This window comes from Choloepus didactylus, chromosome 1, assembly GCF_015220235.1.
Source record: "Choloepus didactylus isolate mChoDid1 chromosome 1, mChoDid1.pri, whole genome shotgun sequence".
Lineage (NCBI taxonomy): Eukaryota > Metazoa > Chordata > Mammalia > Pilosa > Megalonychidae > Choloepus > Choloepus didactylus.
The window spans coordinates 78,274,709-78,294,264 of record NC_051307.1 but is presented as its reverse complement, the minus strand read 5'-3'; the positions used below and the strand labels follow the sequence as shown (position 1 = coordinate 78,294,264).

The 19,556-nt window shown below is 38.6% G+C and overlaps 1 protein-coding gene across 4 annotated transcripts in view; it reads left to right on the top strand.

Moving 5' to 3' along the window:
* The window catches only part of LOC119533488 (cell surface glycoprotein CD200 receptor 1-like), a 58,249-nt gene extending 46,002 nt beyond the window's left edge, over nucleotides 1–12,247 (top strand). For all 4 annotated transcript variants that reach the window (XM_037835539.1, XM_037835530.1, XM_037835548.1 and 1 more), the window contains one exon: nucleotides 10,322–12,247. In XM_037835539.1, the coding sequence (XP_037691467.1) occupies nucleotides 10,322–10,515 (194 nt within the window). In that variant the 3' untranslated portion in view covers nucleotides 10,516–12,247. The remainder of the gene's footprint in view (nucleotides 1–10,321) is intronic.
* The last annotated feature ends 7,309 nt before the right edge of the window (nucleotides 12,248–19,556 follow it).

Sequence of the window (19,556 nt, the reverse complement as noted above, 5' to 3'; positions counted from 1 at the left end):
ATTAAGCCTCTAACTTGAAGTCTTTCTCCTTTTATAATGTAAGGTTTTAGAGCTATAAATTTCCCTCTCAGCACTGCCTTTGCTGCATCCCATAGGTTTTGCTATGTTGTATTTTCATTTCCATTTGCTCAAGATATTTCCTAATTTCCCTCATGTTTTCCTCTTTAACCCAACTGAGTGTTTAAGAGTATGTTGTTTAATGTCCACATGTTTATGAATTTTCCATTTCTCTCTTTTTTATTGATTTCTAGCTTCATTCCATTGTGGTCAGAGAAGATACATTGCATGATTTTTTTAATTTAGTGAGACTTGTTTTGTGACCTAAAATATGTTCTATCCTGGAGAATGACCCATGTGCATACAAGAAAAATGTGTATTCTCTTGTTGTTTGGGTGAAGCATTTTATATATGCCTGTTAGGTCTAGTTGATTTAGAGTATTGCTCAGGTCTTGTATTTTGTCTGGATGTTTTATTCACTATTGAAAGTGATGTATTAAAATCTCCTACTATTAGGTAGAACTGTCAATCTCTCCCTTCAAATCTGTCAATATTGGTTTCATATATTTTGGAGTGCTACTGTTAGGTGTATATATATTTATGTATGTATATTTATGTATATATATGTACAATTGTAAGGATTGAATAGACACATTTGTCAGTACATAACGACCCCATCTTTTGTCCCTCATAAGTTTTTCACTTAAAGTCTATTTTATCTGATATTAATATGGCTATCCCAGCTCCATTTGGTTACTACCTTCATGAATTTTTTTTCACCCTTTCACTTTCAACATACTATGTCTTTGAATTTAAGGTGAGTCTCTTGTAGACAGTACATAGTTTGGTTGTGCTTTTTTTTATCCATGCTGCCAATCTCTGCCTTTTGACTGGAGAGTTCAATACATTTACATTTAAAGTCAATACTGATAATGCAGTACTTTCTTCTGCCATTTTGCTATTTAGTGTTTGTAAGTTTTATACCTTTTGTCCCTTAATTCTTCCATTAATGCCTACTTCAATATTTATTTGATTTTTTTGTATTGCACCATATTGAGTCCCTTCTCGTTTCTATCTGAATACATTTTTCATATATTTTCCTTGTGGTTACCATAGGGTTAAAATTTAACATCCTAAATATATAATAATTATATTTGATTTGATAACAACTTGACTTCAATAGCATACACATACCCTGTTCCTATACCCCTCCATCCCTGTACCTTTTTTGTGCTTGTTACAAATTATATCTTTTTATATTATATGTCCTAAACCATAGATTTATCATGACTTTTTATGCATTGCATTTTAGCACCTGTAGGAAGTAAGAAGTGGAGCTACATGCCAAAAAGAAAAAAACCAAAAACCAATACAATAGTACTGGCAGTTACAATTACTCGAATGGTTACCTTTACTTGGGGTCTTTATTTCTTTATGTCACTTTGAACCATTGTCTAGTGTCCTTTCCTTTCTGTCTGAAGAGCTCCCTTTATCATTGCTTGTAGGGCAGGTTCAGTGGTGATGAACTCCTTCAGCTTTTGTTTATATGGGAATGTCTTAATATCTTCCTCACTTTTGAAAGAAATTCTCACTGGGTATAAAGTCCATGGTTTCTAATGAGAAGTTGGAACTTAATCTAATTGGGACTCCCTTGAACATAACATGTTAGTTTTCCCTTGTGGTTTTCAGAACTCTTTCCCTGTTCCTTGCATTTGACACATTGATCAGCATATGAAGGGGCATACTTTTCTTCAAGTTTATCCTGTTTTGTGTACTCTGGGCTTCTTGAATATGCATGTTCACATTTTTTGCTAAGTTTGGGAAGTTTTCTGTCATTATTTCTTTGCATATTCCTTCTGCCTCTTTCAGTCTTCTCCTTCTAGGACCCCCATAATATATATATTGGTTTGCTTGATGGCGTCTCAGAGGTCTCTTTGACTGTTTGCACTTTTTTCTAATTCTTTTTTCTTTCTGCTCCCCAGCCTGCCTCATTTCAAGTGTCTTGTTTTCATATCCATTGGTTTTTTCTTCTGTCATCTCCAATCTGCTGTTGAAACCCTCCTGGGGATTTTTTTTATCAGTTATTGTGGTCTTCAAGTCTGTAGTTCTTTTGGTTCCTTTTAAAAATTTTTATCTCTTTATTGAGATTCTCATATTTTTCATTCATTGTTTTTCTGATATCCTTTAGTTCTTTCCCTGTATTTTCCTTCATCTCCTTAAGCATTGTTAAGATCATTTTTTAAACTCTTTGTCTGGTATGTCCACAGTCTGATCTTCACTGGTGTTTTCTGGATTTTATCCTCTTTCTTTGGGTGGACCATTGTTTCCTGTTTCTTTGTTTGTCTTTTACTCTTTTGTTGCACGAGGTACACTTTAACATTTTAAAATGTTAATTCTGGGATTTATTCCCTGAGATATTTGTTTCTTGATTTTGTAAACAAATGGTGGTATGACAGAGATTTTTTTGCATGTCATCCCTCCTACCAGGAAGGTCTGCTCAAGGTAAATGCAAAGTTCAGGGTTCTCCCTGTCATTTCTGGGCCCTTGTCTTGTCCTAGGCTTGTGCTTTCTAGTGGCCTTAGGAGTGCCCCTGTTTACAGGAGTTTGATGCCCCTTCTAGTTCCCTGGAGATAGACTTTCTCCCTCTTCTGGGTGTTTCATTGCCAGACTTCAAGCAGTTCTGCATCAATTGATTTTCATACTATTTTCATTGTCTCAATCTGCTTTTGCCTGGAAGGCAAATTCTGGGAGGGTGGGTATGCTGGAGAGGAATTTTCCATGTCAGTCTTTCCCAGCTAGAACAAGCCAAGGACCCACAGAAGGAGCTCCAGCCAGCTCCCAACTGCCCTGCAGAGGGAATAAAGAAGGGGCCAGGAAGGGCAACAGGAGCTTCTTTCACAGATCCCCAAAGCTGAGCTTTCTTGACCTGCACAGAAAATGCAGTCTTTTAACTGTCCCTGCAGCTGTAAGGATGCATACTGCCCTTAAGTCTCCTCTGTTGCTTTTGTCTGGGGTGGATTGGAGCAATGACCACCCTCAGAGTCAGAACCCCAGTGATCCAAAATAGCTAATCAAAAGTTGTGATCACCATATACAAAAATTAACTCAAAGTGGATCAAAGACCTCAATATAAGAGACACCACAATAAAACTCTTAGAAGATAATATAGGGAAACATCTTCAAGACCTTGTAATAGGAGGTAGCTTCTTAGACCTTACACCCAAAGCACAAGCAACAAAAGAAAAAATAGATAAACGGGAACTCCTCAAAATCAAAAGCTTCTGTGCCTCAAAAGACTTTGTCATAAAAGTGAAGAGGCAACCAAATCAATGGGAGAAAATATTTGGAAACCATATATCTGATAAGAGACTAACACACTGCATAAATAAAGAAATTCTACAACTCAACGATAATAGTACAAACAGCCCAATTATAAAATTGATAAAAGATATGAAAAGGCATTTTTCTGAAGAGGAAATACAAATGGCTAAAAAACACATGAAAAATATTCATATTCACTAGCTCTTAGGGAAATGCAAATCAAAACCACAATGAGATACCATCTCACACCAATACAAACGGCTGTCATTAAACAAACAGGAAACAACAAATGCTGGGGAGGGTGTGGAGAAATCACAAATCATTGCTGATGGGAATATATAATGGTATAGCCACTGCAGAAGACAGTTTGGTGGTTTCTCAGAAAACTAGATATCAAATTACCCTACGAGCTGGCAATTCCACTTCTCAGTATATACCTAGAAGATCTGAAAGCAGTGACGTGAACAGACATTTGCACACTGATGCTCACAATTACCAAGAGATGGAAACAATCTGAGTGTCCTTCAACAGACAAGTGGATAAACAAAATGTGGTATACACACATGATGGAATACTGTGCAGCAGTAAGAAGAAACAAGGTCCTGGAACATACGGCAACATGGGTGAACTTTGAAGAAATAATGCTGAGTGAAATAAGTCAGACACAAAAGGAGAAATATTATATGTTACCACTGCTATGAACTCCTTGAACAATGTAAAATCGATGTCTTATAATGTAGAATATTGGGAACCTAGACATAGACAGAAGCTAGTGAAGCAGGAATGATAACCTAATATTTTCAGATATGTTAATGAGGGTGAATTCAACGGTATGGGAATGGATAGGGGAGATAATTGTTTGTTAATGGGATTATAAGTTGTTTAAAGGCATGTATCCCACAGATCAGCACTACAAATATTGATAGGTGCTTTCATGATATGCTTCTAAGGTATGACACTGGTACTGAAAGTTGAAAACAGAGTGGTATATGGGAAAAATCTACCTATTGCATACTAGGGACTATAATTAATAGGAATATCTTACTAGTACCACACAAATACTAGGAACAAATAATTTAGGGCTGAAAAGAACTATGGTGTGTTCTGGGACAAAAGAATTGTTTAAAATGGAGAGTGATGAGGAGTGAACAAGTAAGTGATAACAATGTGAGATATTGATTGATTATTGTGGGCAGAACATATGATATGTGAACTTAGGAACCCCCTGCCTTATAAGTCAAGCCCTCGATCTTGAGGCTTGCTTTTGTGAAACTTATGGTTGTAAAGGGGAGGCTAAGCCCACCTATAATTATGCATAGGAGTCACCTCCAGAGAACCTCTTTTGTTACTCAAATGTGGACTTTCTCTCTTTAAGCACAACTCTGCAAATAAATTCATCACCCTCCCCCTGACATGGGACAGACCCCCCAGGTGAGTGAGTCTCCTTGGTGACATGGGACATGGTTTCCAGAAATGAGCCTGTCCTGGCATTGAGGGGTTGAGAATGCCTTTTTGACCAAAAGGGAGAAAAGAAAGCCAACAAAATAAGGTTTCAGTGGCTAAGAGATTTCAAATAGAGTTGAGAGTCTGTCTTGGAGGTTCCTCCTACGCAAACTTCAGCTAGATATCCCAATGACTGCAGTATAAGCCCAAGTCAACAGTAGTCCTGAAAATCCTAAAGAATACCTAATCCCTATCTGAGACTCTATAAAAGTTTCACTTACTAAGTTTATTTTCAGAAAATTAAATCCTCCAGAGAGCACCTATGCCAGCTGCTCCAGTTTGCTAATACTACTGTCATACAAAATAGTAGCAATGGACTGGCCATTATAAAGGGGGTTTATTTGGTTACAAATTTACAGTCCAAAGGCCATGAAAATGTCCAAATTAAGGCATCAACATGAGTATACCTTCACTAAAGTAAGACCAATGACATCCGGAAAACCCCTGTTAGCTGGAAAGGCACATGGCTGGCATCTGCTGATCCTGGGTTGTGTTCTGCTCCTCTCTCAGCTCCTGTGCATTCTTGAAAATGTTGCTCTTGGGATATTGGTCCTCTCTTAGCTTCTCCAGGGCAAATTGTCATCTTAAGTCTGCTTTCAAAGGCTATCTCCAAAATGTTGTCTCTCTAAGCTGCTCTCCAAAATGTCACTCTCAGCTGCTCTGAGGTTCTTTTGTTTGTGAGCTCTTTTATAGGACTCCAGTGATTAAATCAAGATCCATCCTGAATGGGTGGAGTCCACATCTCCATGGAAATATATCTGATCAAAGGTATTACCCACAGTTGGGTGGGTCACATCTCCATGGAAACAACCTAATCCAAAGATTCCAACCTAATCAACACTAGTACATCTGACCCCACAAGATTGCATTAAAGAACATGGCATTTTGGGGGACATAATACATCTAAACTGGCATGCCAGCTAAGTCCCAAAGCCTAGAGGTAACAGCCTCTTCAAGAGCATTAACCAATTGTGTCCCCTTTTCCTAATGTTTTCAATATGAACAAGTTAGAGTGGTCACTGCCTTGACATCACTGAAGATCAGGAAAGTTACTAAAAGAGGAAGGGGTAGCAATAGACAAGATAGGATTTAACAAAGGATTATGAATACTGAATCTCTATATAATTTTCTTTTTCTTAGTTGCTAGGGTATTAGAATAGCTAGAAGGAAAGAACTGAAATGTTGGAACTGTAACTCATAATATTCTTTGAAATTTGCTCTATAGCTACTTGTCAAATTTTAATTTGAAAGTTATCACCTTTTTGCATATACATTATATTTCACAGTAAAGAAATAACTGAAACTATGGTACTGTAACCCTTAACATTCTTGGAAATTTCCTGTATAACTACTTGTTAAATCTTACTTTGAAAGTTATCACCTTTTTGCATATATATTATATTTCACAATAAAGAAATAACTGAAACTGTGGAACTGTAGCCCATAACATTCTTTGAAATTTTCTCTTTAACTGCTTGTTAAATTGCACTTGGACACTTATCACTTCTATGTAATGTAAATATGTTATATTACACAATAAAAAAATCAAACACCTATGTAATGATTTAAAAAAAATGAAAAAAAAAGCTGTGATCAGAGATCAGGCTATGTTCACTCTGGATCTTGGGGAAGTGGATTTTTTTTTTACCCTTTCTGGCACCAGCAAGCTACACCTGGGGCCAGACCCCACTGTTGCCTGCCATAGGAGTGCAAGGTGGGTGCCAGTAACTAGCCTGTGGAGAGAACAATTTACTGGTCTTTACTGTAATTTGCCAGCCTCTTCCTCCCACTGTTCCCTGGATGCTGTGCAGTGTTCTACTGGATTGGGGAGTTTTGCAATAGTTGATCAGACAGTTCCTGCCTGTTTAATAGTTGTTCTGGTGGAGAGACTGTTTCCTGGAACTTTCTACTCTGCCACTTCCCATAATCTTCTTCCAGAATTTTAATGTAGAAGGTATTTTGATTATGACAGCCTTTGAACTTTCAGGAATATTTTTAAATGCTCTTTCAAATTACTGTCTCTAATTTCTAATTACAAGAATATTTGAAATCATTTATCACCCCTGCCTATGTTTAAAGGTCCCAGAACCTCAGAATCTCTAGTGTCATCCTTACTGATTATTATCTATGGAAAACTCTCTCTTTTATTGGTCCTTCTGGTCATCGTGGGACTCGTTTACTTCCAGAGAATAAAAGGTAGGTAGGTAGTTACTGAAAGAGTGAAAAAATAGGATTCATTATAAAGACAACATAATCGTAAGGCTTTTGAGTTAAAATGTCTTGGGAAAAGCTTGAACCCTTTTTGGCACTTTGTGTTTGTTCCCTCAGCCCCCTAAGTAACATACAAGCTTTGTTAATAAATGAGAGCTCAGGAAGAGGTGCCCTCCAGCGCAGGGGCAAGAACTTCTGCTTAATAGTAGTTTTCCCTAGGAAAGACCTACTCTAGCTCACTCTGAGAATTCAGTGGGGGAAATGAAATGTAGCTGGGCTTCTCAAGTTATTACTCCCAAGTGTTTGCTTCTGAAGGCCTTCTTAATTATATACTTATGTTTTTTCCTAGAAATGGAAAGTTAAAAAATCTGGAAGTCAATTCAGACTTGATGAGATATCACAGAAAAGAAGCCATTTGAAATCAACCTTCAGGTTCAAAGTCTGACCGAAAATCTCGTGTGACTCTTTGATATCTTCATGTTTATGAGAATCAAAGTAATAGTCTGCAAGGCCTGTTTCAAACTCTTAGCATACACGTGCAAAAGCTTAGTGCTTGCCACCATAAATGCCAAGGATGACTCATCTACACTCCCCTTAGCCTCAGTGTGTTTTTGCAGAAGTGGAACACCTCTACTTCTCAGACTAAAGAGGAAGGTGTCTCAGCAAAAGGCAAATAAGAGTGCTCTGCAGTTTTTCTATACTCCTTGAGTTCTTTGGATGGTGCTTTCATCCTAACTTCTTGGTTAGTCTTTCCTTCCTCCTCATCCACTTGAGATGTTAATCAATGTTGCGATGCCAGGAGCCACCCCAAACCCATTCCTTTCTTGCTTGCTAGCAATTAGCCAGGTAGTTGTGTCATGTATTTGAACCGAACAATGAATACATGACATGGGGTCATTTTAGTTGAACTTGCATTCCTGCAAAAATTATAAATTAACCTCAACTAAGGAACTGTTAGAATCACTGGAGTCAGCTCTGAATGTCACCTCACCTTTTAGGACTTCAGTTTCTCAGTTCCCTTTCTTGTCTGCACTCTGGGATACGGGGGTTGGATTACAACTATTTATTGATAGTGAAAGTGGGATTGCTTGATGAAACCCTTCCCATCCTCCAGGGACACTGTAAAACTGGTACTCCAACTTCACTGATACTTATGGTAATCCTATAGGAAAAGTGTCCTTTTATTTAAAGGAAGAAATTTTTTACGTAAAGTGGCAGGTGATTTGGGCTATTTTATTTTTAGCAAACTCTAAGGGGGAAAATGAATGCATAATGTCTGGAGAATACTACATAATTTAGGGTAGTATAATTGTAGAAACAACCCACAAATATCAATGTATTTACACCACAAAAGTCTAATTCTTGCTCACTTCACACACCAGTGCAGATTGGTGGGACTGGGGCACCAGGCAGGAGGGTTTCTACTCTAAGCTGTCATCGCATCCTGCAGTTCTTCCCTTCTGAGTCTTCTCTATTCACCTGGTAAATGGGGAAGAGAGAGAATGGAGGATTTTATGTTGGAGGTTTTTATGACAAGGCTTAGAAATAGCAGCCCCGCCTGTCCACAGTCCATTGGCTAGTACTCAGACACATTACTGATTTCTAAGGAGGTTGAAAATTGTAGTCTAGTTGCCTTGGAAGAAAAGAAAAAAACAGGTTTGGTGCACATCTAGCCAGTCTCTGCTCACAGTAAAGAATAGAGCAAATACTAAGATTAATACCTACTCCATTGGTAATTGAACATGAGTCAGTAAAAAGTTAGTAAATGCCATATATAAGTTATATTCACTCTTCTCTCTCTCTCTCTCTTTTTTATTATAGTTCCATCGTGTTTAAATCAGGGCTTAGGATGGAAAGACGTCTAGAAATATATTTCTGTTACAGACTCAAAAATACCATGACAGAGGTTGTCAGTTACCTGATCTAATGCTCATGTTCCCCTTTCTTCTTGTGGTAGATGATTTATACTAAGGCCTCTAAATCTTCACCCTCCCTCTATTCATGTAATTTTCCAGTTTACTTTAGAGTTCTTCCTAGCAAGTGTATATTTCTCCACCCCAAGTAATTTGCTTTGTACAATAACATGAGGCAGAAGTGGTGTACCAGTTTTGTATCTAGGTCTCAAGAGGTCTTGTATATTTTTTACTTGCTGTTCCGTGAGAACATACTTGACCTAACCTCTGGGAGGATGAGAAACACATGGAGCAGAACTGAGTCACCCCATTCCCAACCTCTACCCCTCTTTTGAAGCCAACCTAGATCATCCAATAGTCAGCCATCCCCCAAACATGTGAGGAAGCTCAGCCAAGATCAGCAGAGTTGTCTAACTGATCCCTAGTTCATCCAAACATATGAGCAATTGTTGCCATGGAAGTTGTGTGGTTGTTTGTTACACAACATTATTGTGATATTAAGTAGCTGATAATTGCCTAATAACAGAGCTTCAATTTTATTTAGTGTGGGGATATATTTAGCTAAAATATATTTCCCAGTTTCCATTGCAGTTGAGGATGACTAACCATATAAGTTTTGGTAAATGAGATTTTAAGCATAACTCTTGCGTGAGATTTTTTATAAGTTTTCTTAAATAGAAAGGAGGGATCCTCTTTTGCTTTTTCTCCTTATCTCCTCTTTCTAGACTGCAACATTGATGTGATGACTGGAGCTCCAGCAGCCAACTAGGTCCATGGGTGACCTTAAGGATGGAAGCCACTCACAAAGATAGTGAAAAAGAAAGATAGAAAGACCCTGATCCCTGATGACCTTGGGAATGCCATATCAACCCCAGAGCTCCTATCTATACACTTCTTTTGTGTAAAAGAGAATAAACTATTTTGTTCAAGTCACTGTTATCTTGGATTTTACTCTTAATTGCTACAAACAGCTAGTCTCAATCTCAAGGTTTGCTGTTAATCCTGCAACAACAGGTAAATTCTATTCATGTGACTTTTCATGGCCCATTTGGGTTCTTCCCTTGGAGATAATGAAACAGATTTAATTTCAGAAGGTAGAGATTTTAGGAATGAGAACCATCTCTATGAAAGTTCCAGAAGAAATGCTAGTTATGTAAACTCAAGGGCGGCTGTAGTCTTTTGGTGGCAAAGGCTTAGCATATGGGGGTGTGGAAAGATCATCCAATAGACAGTCAATCCCTAGACTTGTGAGAACATATGAATTAGAGTAAGAGGATAAAAATACTCTTATGGGTACTTGGAGAGGATGTGAGTAGGAAAAACAGAGGAACTGAAATTTCTATGTCTTTATTGTTTTAATCCCTTTTTCTACTTAGAGGACTCCATCACCCCTGGAAGAGATGCATCTGAATTCATGCTACTTCTCTACATCACTCGCACTGCCATGATTTTCCAGATGATGTTGGATTGGATATGTCACAAGCCACAGCCATCACCATCCACTTCCTACAAATGCATAGAGATTTTAAAAAAATATATATTTTTTTCTGTTCTGACAATGCATAACTAACTGTAATCCCAAACTGAGAGAAATTGGGAGCAATGTTTAGCAAAACAGAATTGTGAGCCACTAGATGGTGCTTCAACTTAATTCTTTCAATGTTTTGCAGCAAGCTAAAATCTACTAAGCTCAGGAAGCATAATCCTGCATTATTTTTCTTCAAGTTTTCTATACAAATGCCTTCTATTTACCATTTCTTTAGGTTTTCTTGGGTGGTTTTGGAGCAATTACAGAATGAAGGGGTAATGGGCTATATTAGAATTTTGGGAAATAAGACCTCTTCAGTCCCTAAACTTGAATTGTATCACCCTTTCACTTAAGTTTAGTAGAAATATTTCGTTTACCAGGAAATATTTTGTTTACCAAACAAGATAGGGGCAGATATTAATAGTCTCACCTCAGAGAAAGGGGAAATGTGAAGATCTTTTAGTGGTAAAGCCAAGATTAGTACTCATTTATTTCTTATATTGGAGGCTTGAGATCACCCGGTTGTTAAAAAGCAAATAGGTACTGGTTAGTGTTAGTTAATGGCAGCAGATGGTTAGAGCTACAAATAAAATCCGCTGGTCTTCTCCACTTCCTGAACCACCCCCTACTCTTTTCTCCCCCATCATCTTTTAGCAGCATACATGGTTTCCTAAAGCTGGAAGACAGCTACAGATAAGTTAAGCCAACTTCCTCATTTTACAAAAAGAGGAAACTGAGACTCAGAGTTAGTGACTATCGTGTGTTACTAAGAAACCAGTTGGACTTCCCTTTGCTTGCTTCTGATAGTACTCACAAAGTGGGCTTTACAGTTTGTTTTGTTTGAGGTGAGAGTTGAGATTCAAGAAGGAATTATGGGAATCTTCAGAGGATCACAAGATGAAAACTTTGAGGAATTTTTGGCTATTACTGTTGTTAAAAATTAATGAATAGTGTGATGGTCCACATGAGGCTAAGGATAGGGTTGCCATATGATCCTGCAACCCTGTTATTAGACAAAGGCTTGGAAGAACTGAAAGCAGAGACATGAATAGGCATTTGCACGCTAGTGTTTGTGGTGGTAGTATTCACGAGTTGCAATGGATGGAGGTAGCCTAAGGGTACATTGACTGGTGAACGGAAGGGTGAGTTATGGTGTATACATACAACAGAATATTGAGTGGCAGCAGGAAAGAATGAAGTTTTGAGGCATGTAACTAGGTAAATGAAACTCAAGGACATTATGTTGAGTGAAATAAGCCAAAAACAAAAGGACAAATAATGTATGGTCTCACTAACATAAACTAACTATAACGAGCAAACTCCAAGAATTGAATTCTAGTACGCAGGTAATCGGGATAAAAAATGGGCAGAGAATGGAAAATCGATGATTAAGGAGTACAGAATGTTCAAATAAGGCTCGTTGTAAAGTTTCCTAGATTGTAAGCTTTCACGGCAGTCACACCTATTCCTGAGTTTTAACTTATTTCTAAATTCTGAGATGCTGTGCTCTTTATGTATAAATGGGTAGTTCCCTGGAACACTGAGTATCTGTGTGACATCTGAGACTCAGACTTAGAATTCTGCATCTCTGAAAGTTAGCATTACTCCATACAGCAACTGTTAAAGAAGTTGAATAAAATATCAGACTCTAATTAAAGATGTGAATGAAATGGACCTGGTTAGGACTATGGTAAATCAGAATACATGTTAAGGATGATACTGTCTGTATTTTAAAACTTAAACTTCTTTGTGAGACCAAAGGAAGAGATGTTTATTTGGGGTGCAAAATTTAAATTTTCTGTAGCACACTATCTAAATTAACCTGTTTGGTCAGTTTATTTAAACAACTCAAATACATGGAATCTAGAATAGGGAATGAGATACTATTATTCTGCATAGGTTAATATAACATCTGGATACATTTCAGAGTATTTGGGGTAGAAAATAAAAAAGTATTTGCAAAGTCTACTTGAGGGACTGGAAAAAATGTGAAACTCACAATTGATTAAGCCAAGTCCTTGATCTTGAGGCTTACCTTCATGAAACTTATTTCTTCAATGGCAAAGCTAGGCTTGCATATAATTATGCCTAAGAGTCACCCCCAGAGAGCCTCTTTTGTTGCTCAGTTGTGGCCTCTTTCTCTCAGTCAACTCTGCATATAAACTCACTACACTCCTGCCGCCCACCACCCGCTCTGCCATGTGGGACATGACTCCCAGGGTGAGCCTGGCCCTGGCATCATGGGATTGAAAATGGCTTCTTGACCAAAAGAGGGAAAAGAAATGGAATAAAATAAAGATTCAGTGGCTAAGAAATTTAAAATGGAGTCAAGAGGTCATTCTGGAGGTTACTGTTATGCAAGTGTTAGCCAGATATTGCAAACTATGGTAGTATGCCGCACCCCAACCAACAGTATTCTGAAAAACCCTAGGGAGTGCACTGGGCTCTATCTAAATCTTTATAAAAGTTTTTCTCAGTAAGTTTATTTTTTTTAGAAACTTAAGGCCTTCAGATTGATCCTATGTCAGAGAAGCCCTGAAATCCAGGGGTACTAGTCTCTCCACAACATTAACCAGTATCATGCCTCTGCCATATAAGGTTAAACACTCCTTTCCAGCATGAAGAAATTAAAATGGTCATTGCCCAAGTATCCCTGAAGATTGAGAGAAAGAACACATGAGAGGGAGGAGGTGTAACTGAGAAATTTGGATTTAACAAATGACTGCAAATCCTGACTCACTATGTAGATATTTCTTTTTAGTTTCTAGTGTTTTAAAATAGCCAGAAGGAAATACCTGAAGCTGTTGAACTGTAATCCAGTAGCCTTGATCTTTGAAAATTATTGTCTAACTATATGACCAAAAAAAAAAAAAAAAAAAAAAAAAGTCAGTCGTCCGTGTTTGCATGGATCTACTTCTGGATGTTTTGTTCTGTTCCACTGTTCTGTATATCTATTGCTGACAATACTACACTGTCTTAGTTAACCTACCTCTATTGTAAGTCTTTACATTAGGTAGAGTGCAATTACTCTAGTAATTATTACTCTAGTAGTCAATAAGAGGGAGGGGTAGGGGGTATGGGATGTTTGGGGTCTTTGTTTTCTTTTCATTTCTGCATGATTCTCTGAGACTTGGAAATTTATAATTTTTTGGACTAGAAGTAATGGGGAATCAAATAGGGGCACTCAAATCCTTATATTCCTGTGGAGTTTTCTCCTCATCTTCTTAGGCTCTGGCAAGTCCTCCTCCAATAATAAACACTTTTGATAGGCCAGAAAGATGATTCAGCAAATCTCCACTTAATGGCTGTGTGAGTTTGACGAAGGGCTCAGATGGGAGGCAGTGCCCTTTGTACTTTCTCTCTCTTGGATGTGTGTCCAATTGTAATTCCTGGACAGGAATTTGGTCATTTCTTGTATGTGCTGGTCTATATGTCTACACTGAGAATTGTAGCTCTGTCCATTGTCAGCTTCTTGCATGTACCTGGACAAAGTGCACCTGAAGTGGTATGAAAGGGCCAAAAGGCCCCCAGTTTACAATATGGTGGGCATAATGAAATCTGGTCTAGCAGCGGACACTGAATCTCTGAATTTCTAGGGGTTAGTATGGATCCTGGCACTGTTGTGTGTTGGATGGATAAACATATGAGGGAAAATACACAATCAGACAGATGAGGGAAAAAACACAAGCAGGAAGGAGGATCTAAAAGGTGAGGAGGTCAAGTGATTATGTTGCTTATTCCTAAGATTATCTATGACACTCACTTTGCTATACTCCAAGTGAATTCACTTATTCATTCATCAAATATTTAGTAATTACTTAGTATATGTAAACCACCATGCTACATTCTAAAAATAAATATCAAGTAAAACATGAATTAAACATTCAATAAAATATGCTCTTTACCCTAAAGATTTAACAGTGAGGAAGACAGTCATATAAGCAGATTATTGAAATCCAGGGTTAATATGCTAATTGAGGTATATACACAGTACTATCAAAAAAAGAAATCAAAAGAAGTTTCTGAACTGAAGATGTGGCTTGTAATTTAGGAAAAGCATTGGGTGAATTAAGAGGCTTTGAGCTGCAAGAAACAGAAAGTCAGGCTCTGACTTAATCAACAATGGCATGTATTATCTTACACAAGAAAGAGTCCAGAAGTGGGACCACCTTCAAATCTGGTGTTTCAATGGCTCTTCAAAGCCTTGGAGGGCCTGGGTTCTACTCAACTCTGCTCTGATGTTGTCAGTGTTTGCTTCATCCTCAGGCTGGAAGTAAAAGGATGGCAGGCATCCCAAGGATGTAGCCAGACCTAACACATCAAGAGGAAGAGGACCAACCATCTCTTCCTGGGATCCCATCTTATTGGTGAGGACCAAATGCCCCTCTACTCCTGTTGGCCAAGGTCACATGCCAATTCTTCAATCAATATCTGGGAAAGGACTAAGGTTATACTTAGATTGATCAGGCCTTCCTGGAAGCTGAGGCTAAGGTCAGCTTCCCTGGGGTGCATGGCCTAGAGGAGTAGAATAGAGACTTGAACAAAATCGGGGCTTTGTTAAGAAGGCGGGAGTACAGAATGATTGTGAAAGCCTTGAGGAAGGAGATGATAACAGTCAAACAGTTTTAAAAAAATAAGTAAGAACTCTGAAGATGGACAAGTGTCGGGGAGAAAGGCATGCTAGGAAGAGAGGACAGCATGGGTGAAAATAGAGAGGTATGACAAGATGTAGCTCTTTCAGTGCAACAGGGAGACTATCATCTCCTCACACAAATCCTACATTTCAAGAAGTCATCTGGGGACAGAAGACAGAGACAGAAAATAAACTGACTGTTATTCTATTTGATTGCCAGGATAGTTTTGCAGATCCAGCAAATCTTGATGAATTTATAACATTTTCTGAACAGAATGTCCAATCTTTGACTGATTCACCCATCCAGCTTTTTAAGATCAAATAAGGGAGCCAAGAACACTGGTTCATACACAGTGGAGAAGGGAGGTGGAGCATCTCAGCCTGGAGGAGGCAGCGGGTCCTGATGGATGATGTCAGTTATCTCAGAGGTATGGGACTCTGTTTTTGACCAGTTGGGTAAAGCTGGTAGAGTTGAGAAACTTCTTACCCTAGTTTAAAGATAATTCCAGCTCTTAAACCAGCTGAAAGAGGGTTTTGAGGGTAATCTTTATATGTTTATAAATTTCCTTGTGAAAGGTGCTATAGAAACACAAAGCCTTCTTATTCATCCTACCTGTTTTTAAATACCCCTAATACACACATTGATATGTAGAAATAAAATTGGCAGTATGCCTTACCCAATATTTCTCCTACCAAAGACATAGAGACCCTGAATCCTGCATACCACAGATATATGGATCCCATTTCCAACTGGGTCTTCTCCACTGTGAAGCTCTCACACATTGAGGAGAGAGCTCTTCAGAAGTACAGTTAACACCAGGGAGAGAAGAAATGAGGATCTCTGTACAGGCAGAGGGAGGCCATGGCACTAATCAAGAAAATTTGCAAATTTAACAGGAGGGAAAGAAAATAATTCACAGAACACAGATTGAAAAAAAAAGCAATTTTAAAAAGATACGTTAAACCAAGACTCATGAAGTTCAAGCAGATGTTAGGACTTTTAGGGGAAGAGAATATGAATCACTTTCTCTGTTGTGATTTCCCTGTTAGAAAAAATTTGATCCTCCTGGGGAAACAAGGTTGTATTGAAACCAATTAGCTACTCTTGCCTTTTAACACGATGAAAATGCCAGAGTTCATCAAAACTTTTTAGCTTCTCTCTTATGCTATTTTTGTAAAAACAGCAAGCAAGAGACCTATTCAGATGGTCATTTCTGGCTAAGACCAGAGTTTTACTTCATTTCTGAAGAGCATCTTGCCTAAGTGCAGCTTCCCATGATTCCCTGGGGGTCACTGAGCTTGAAGAGAATGTGGGTCTCCTCTGTCATGGGTTCTGTGTGGGCAGATCATGCTCTGGGGAAATCTAATCTTCTATATTGCTGCTGACTGTTAGAATTGTCACAAGCACTTTTGTAGACCTGAGTAAACCTGTGTGGGAGACAGGGAGCTGGACCAGGTCAATTATTTTGTGTCTATGCATTCCTGATTTTAAGGTTTTTGGCCATAGGACACTATCTGTGACAAAACACCTTCAAAAAATCTCCCCCACAGACTTTCCCATGTTCCTTGTAATGGAAAATTGCAACATCGCTTATAAGACATCTGAAAACCAAGGAGCTGTCCTAGATGTCAGCTCCAAGAAACTGCAGTTAATATCTTGGGAGTAGAAAGAATGATTAAACAACTAGCAATCCAGCAAGACGCATCTGTCTTTTGTCATTCTCCCCAAAGCAACATAAAATGTGCAGAGGAAGGCAGCCATTTCGGCAGGGGCAAAAGAGGTCAACAGTTTGCAACATTTTCCACCATTACCTTATAACTAAAACCCAAAACCTATTAGTTTTCAACTGCCTATCAGGGGAGGGTGTTTGCTGATGCAACCGGAGGAGGCCTAATCGTGGTAAACCATGACAGCCCCTGCACCCGGTCGATGATTAAATGGTAGAGCTTGGGAGGAGCTGGATGAGAAACCTTATCCTTATGCCAAACCCTACTTGGGTTTTAAAATTAAAAAATTTTTTTTCTTTTTTTCTTTTTTCAGATTTCTATCCAAAACATGCTTTCCTTGGCAGCTTCCCCAGAGGATTGGGAAGTCATGACACATACACCATCCAACTCTTACCTCGGCAAGATGGTAAAATAGACTTAAGACTTGGAAATTGCAGCTGTTCTTGGGCAAGGGCTGTGACCAGGCGGAAACCAACAGATACATTGGCAATGTGCACGCACATGCTGAAGGGGCTGCATAACCATCCATCTTCAGACTGTCAAGAACTAGGGAGAGGCTCTGTGTTCATCCAATCACGCCAACTTTTTACTTAACTTCTCATAGTCAATGGTATTTTTCTTTTCTTTAATAACTACCTTTCAAGACTAGGATGCATTGAATTTATCATTGAGTTTCTTATTTTGGGGTATACGATTAAGACAGTTCCACCCTACTTCTCAGCTTCACCATCCTAGGCTCATTACCTCAGCAGAAAGATATAACTGGGCATAAGGTTAAAATTCCATCTACATGTACCTTTCTAACTCTGGGTTTCAGAAGTGCAAAAGCTCTTAGAGGATCATAGAATGCTGAGTCTGCTCTGCCTATCCTACCTCCAACCCTTAAAAAAGAAACAAAGAAGAACCGAGGGGAGAAGGAAAAATGGAGGTCAAGTGATAAAGAGTACAGATTCCTTGGAAGGGGCCATCTCTCCCAGGCAGAGCCCCAGAGGTGAAAGTCTCCAGAGGGAGTTTTGGGAGAAGGGATCTTAGATGCAATGGCAGAAATTGTCTTAATTTAAGAGACACTACAGGCAGAAGACTGACTCTTAACTCTTTCAAGCTTTATATGGCCAAAGCAGTCTCTATTTCTAAGGTTCTGGGCAGATGAAAACAAGCACTTTCTCCACAAATGGCTATGGGGCAGATGACTTGGAGGATCAGATGCTTCCCTAACTACCAACAAATTTAGATGCAACCGTGGCAGAAGGGAGGAGGGAAGGAAGTGATGGACTGGAAGTACTATTTTTCATGCTAGTAGAACAAGTTCTCTAAATATTAATGATTTTCATTGCACACCAGAGTATAGACTGAGCTTTCCACCAGTACCTACATATTTCAGTATGTATGTAGAAAAATGTCTGGAAGGTTACAAGCATGGGTAAGGCCTGGGACCACAGCTAGTGGTGAAGGGAGGCTTTAGTTTGATTGGTAATGTTTGAATTTTTGTACCAAGAATGCATCTCTGTATTACTTGCAACTAACAAGAATTTTTTTTTAAAAAGAAAAATTATCCAATGATCCAATGTACTTTCTTGAAATGGAGTGAACTTCTCTGCCAGAAGATAGGGTAGAAGTTAGAGGACTGCTCAGCTATGCAGATCCAAAGGAGGCCAGGTTGGAATTGGCCAGACGTGACCTATAGGAACTGTGATTCTGAATTTTTGTTAATTCTTCACATAGATGGCTTCTCTGCCCTCCTCACACATCTGTCTCACAGTCTAAAAATACTAGAATTTATGGGAATGTGTAACTCAAGAAATAATGAAAGGCATATTAAAAGAAACAAATCCCAATTCTGTCATGGAAATGACTTTAATTTATTTGGGGAAACAAGGTAAAATCTGATATTGAGGACTGTCTCAGACTTTTATATTTGGTTTCAATTCCAAGCACATTAGGTTTTGTGTAAATTAACTTTCATTTTCTAAGTGTCCCTAATTTAATAGGATATCTTTAAAATAAATTTCAGTTTTGTTTTTTGATGCCTTCTGTTTCTTGAAGTTCATGAAAGGTTTGGAATTATTTTTGGCAAGTTAATAAGCATTTAACTGTAAAATTAATAAGTATTTAAAGCTACTAAAGGAGAAGAACTTACACTTTGAAAAATATTTCATTTATAAATCACCAGTGTTTGAGGATCCCAAATTCCTTGTCCCTTTGTGCATTCTTAAAAAGACTTATTTTAAAGAGACTCTCCCCTTCGAACTTTACATCTTTCCAAATCATGATTTGGCTTCTCCAGGTCGATTAGGTTGTGCCTTTGAAGACAGATTCAATCAGAGTGATGCAATCCACTGCACCTACCATGATGTACTGTGCACCCAGTAGATGCTGATTTAAGCAGACAAGAAATTTATTAAGGGCTATTGCATAGCTCACAGAGTCTTGGCAGCTGAAGAACCAGTATTGGAAGTGGGCAGGAAGAAACTAGCCAAGTGAGAAAGTCATTGCTGCCATACCCGCTGAAAAATAGTGAATGCCATAGCTGCTGCCATTACTGCCACCATTGGACACTTCCTCCACCTCTCATTCTCTGCCTCTTTGCATCCCTAGCTCTAGATTCAAGATCCTGGGTGGGCACATACACCTGATTAGTTGCATTTGGGACATTTTTCAGACCCTCGCTGCCAGAGGGACTGGGAAAGTAAGTATCTTGCATTTTCCGCTTCTTAAGTGTAAG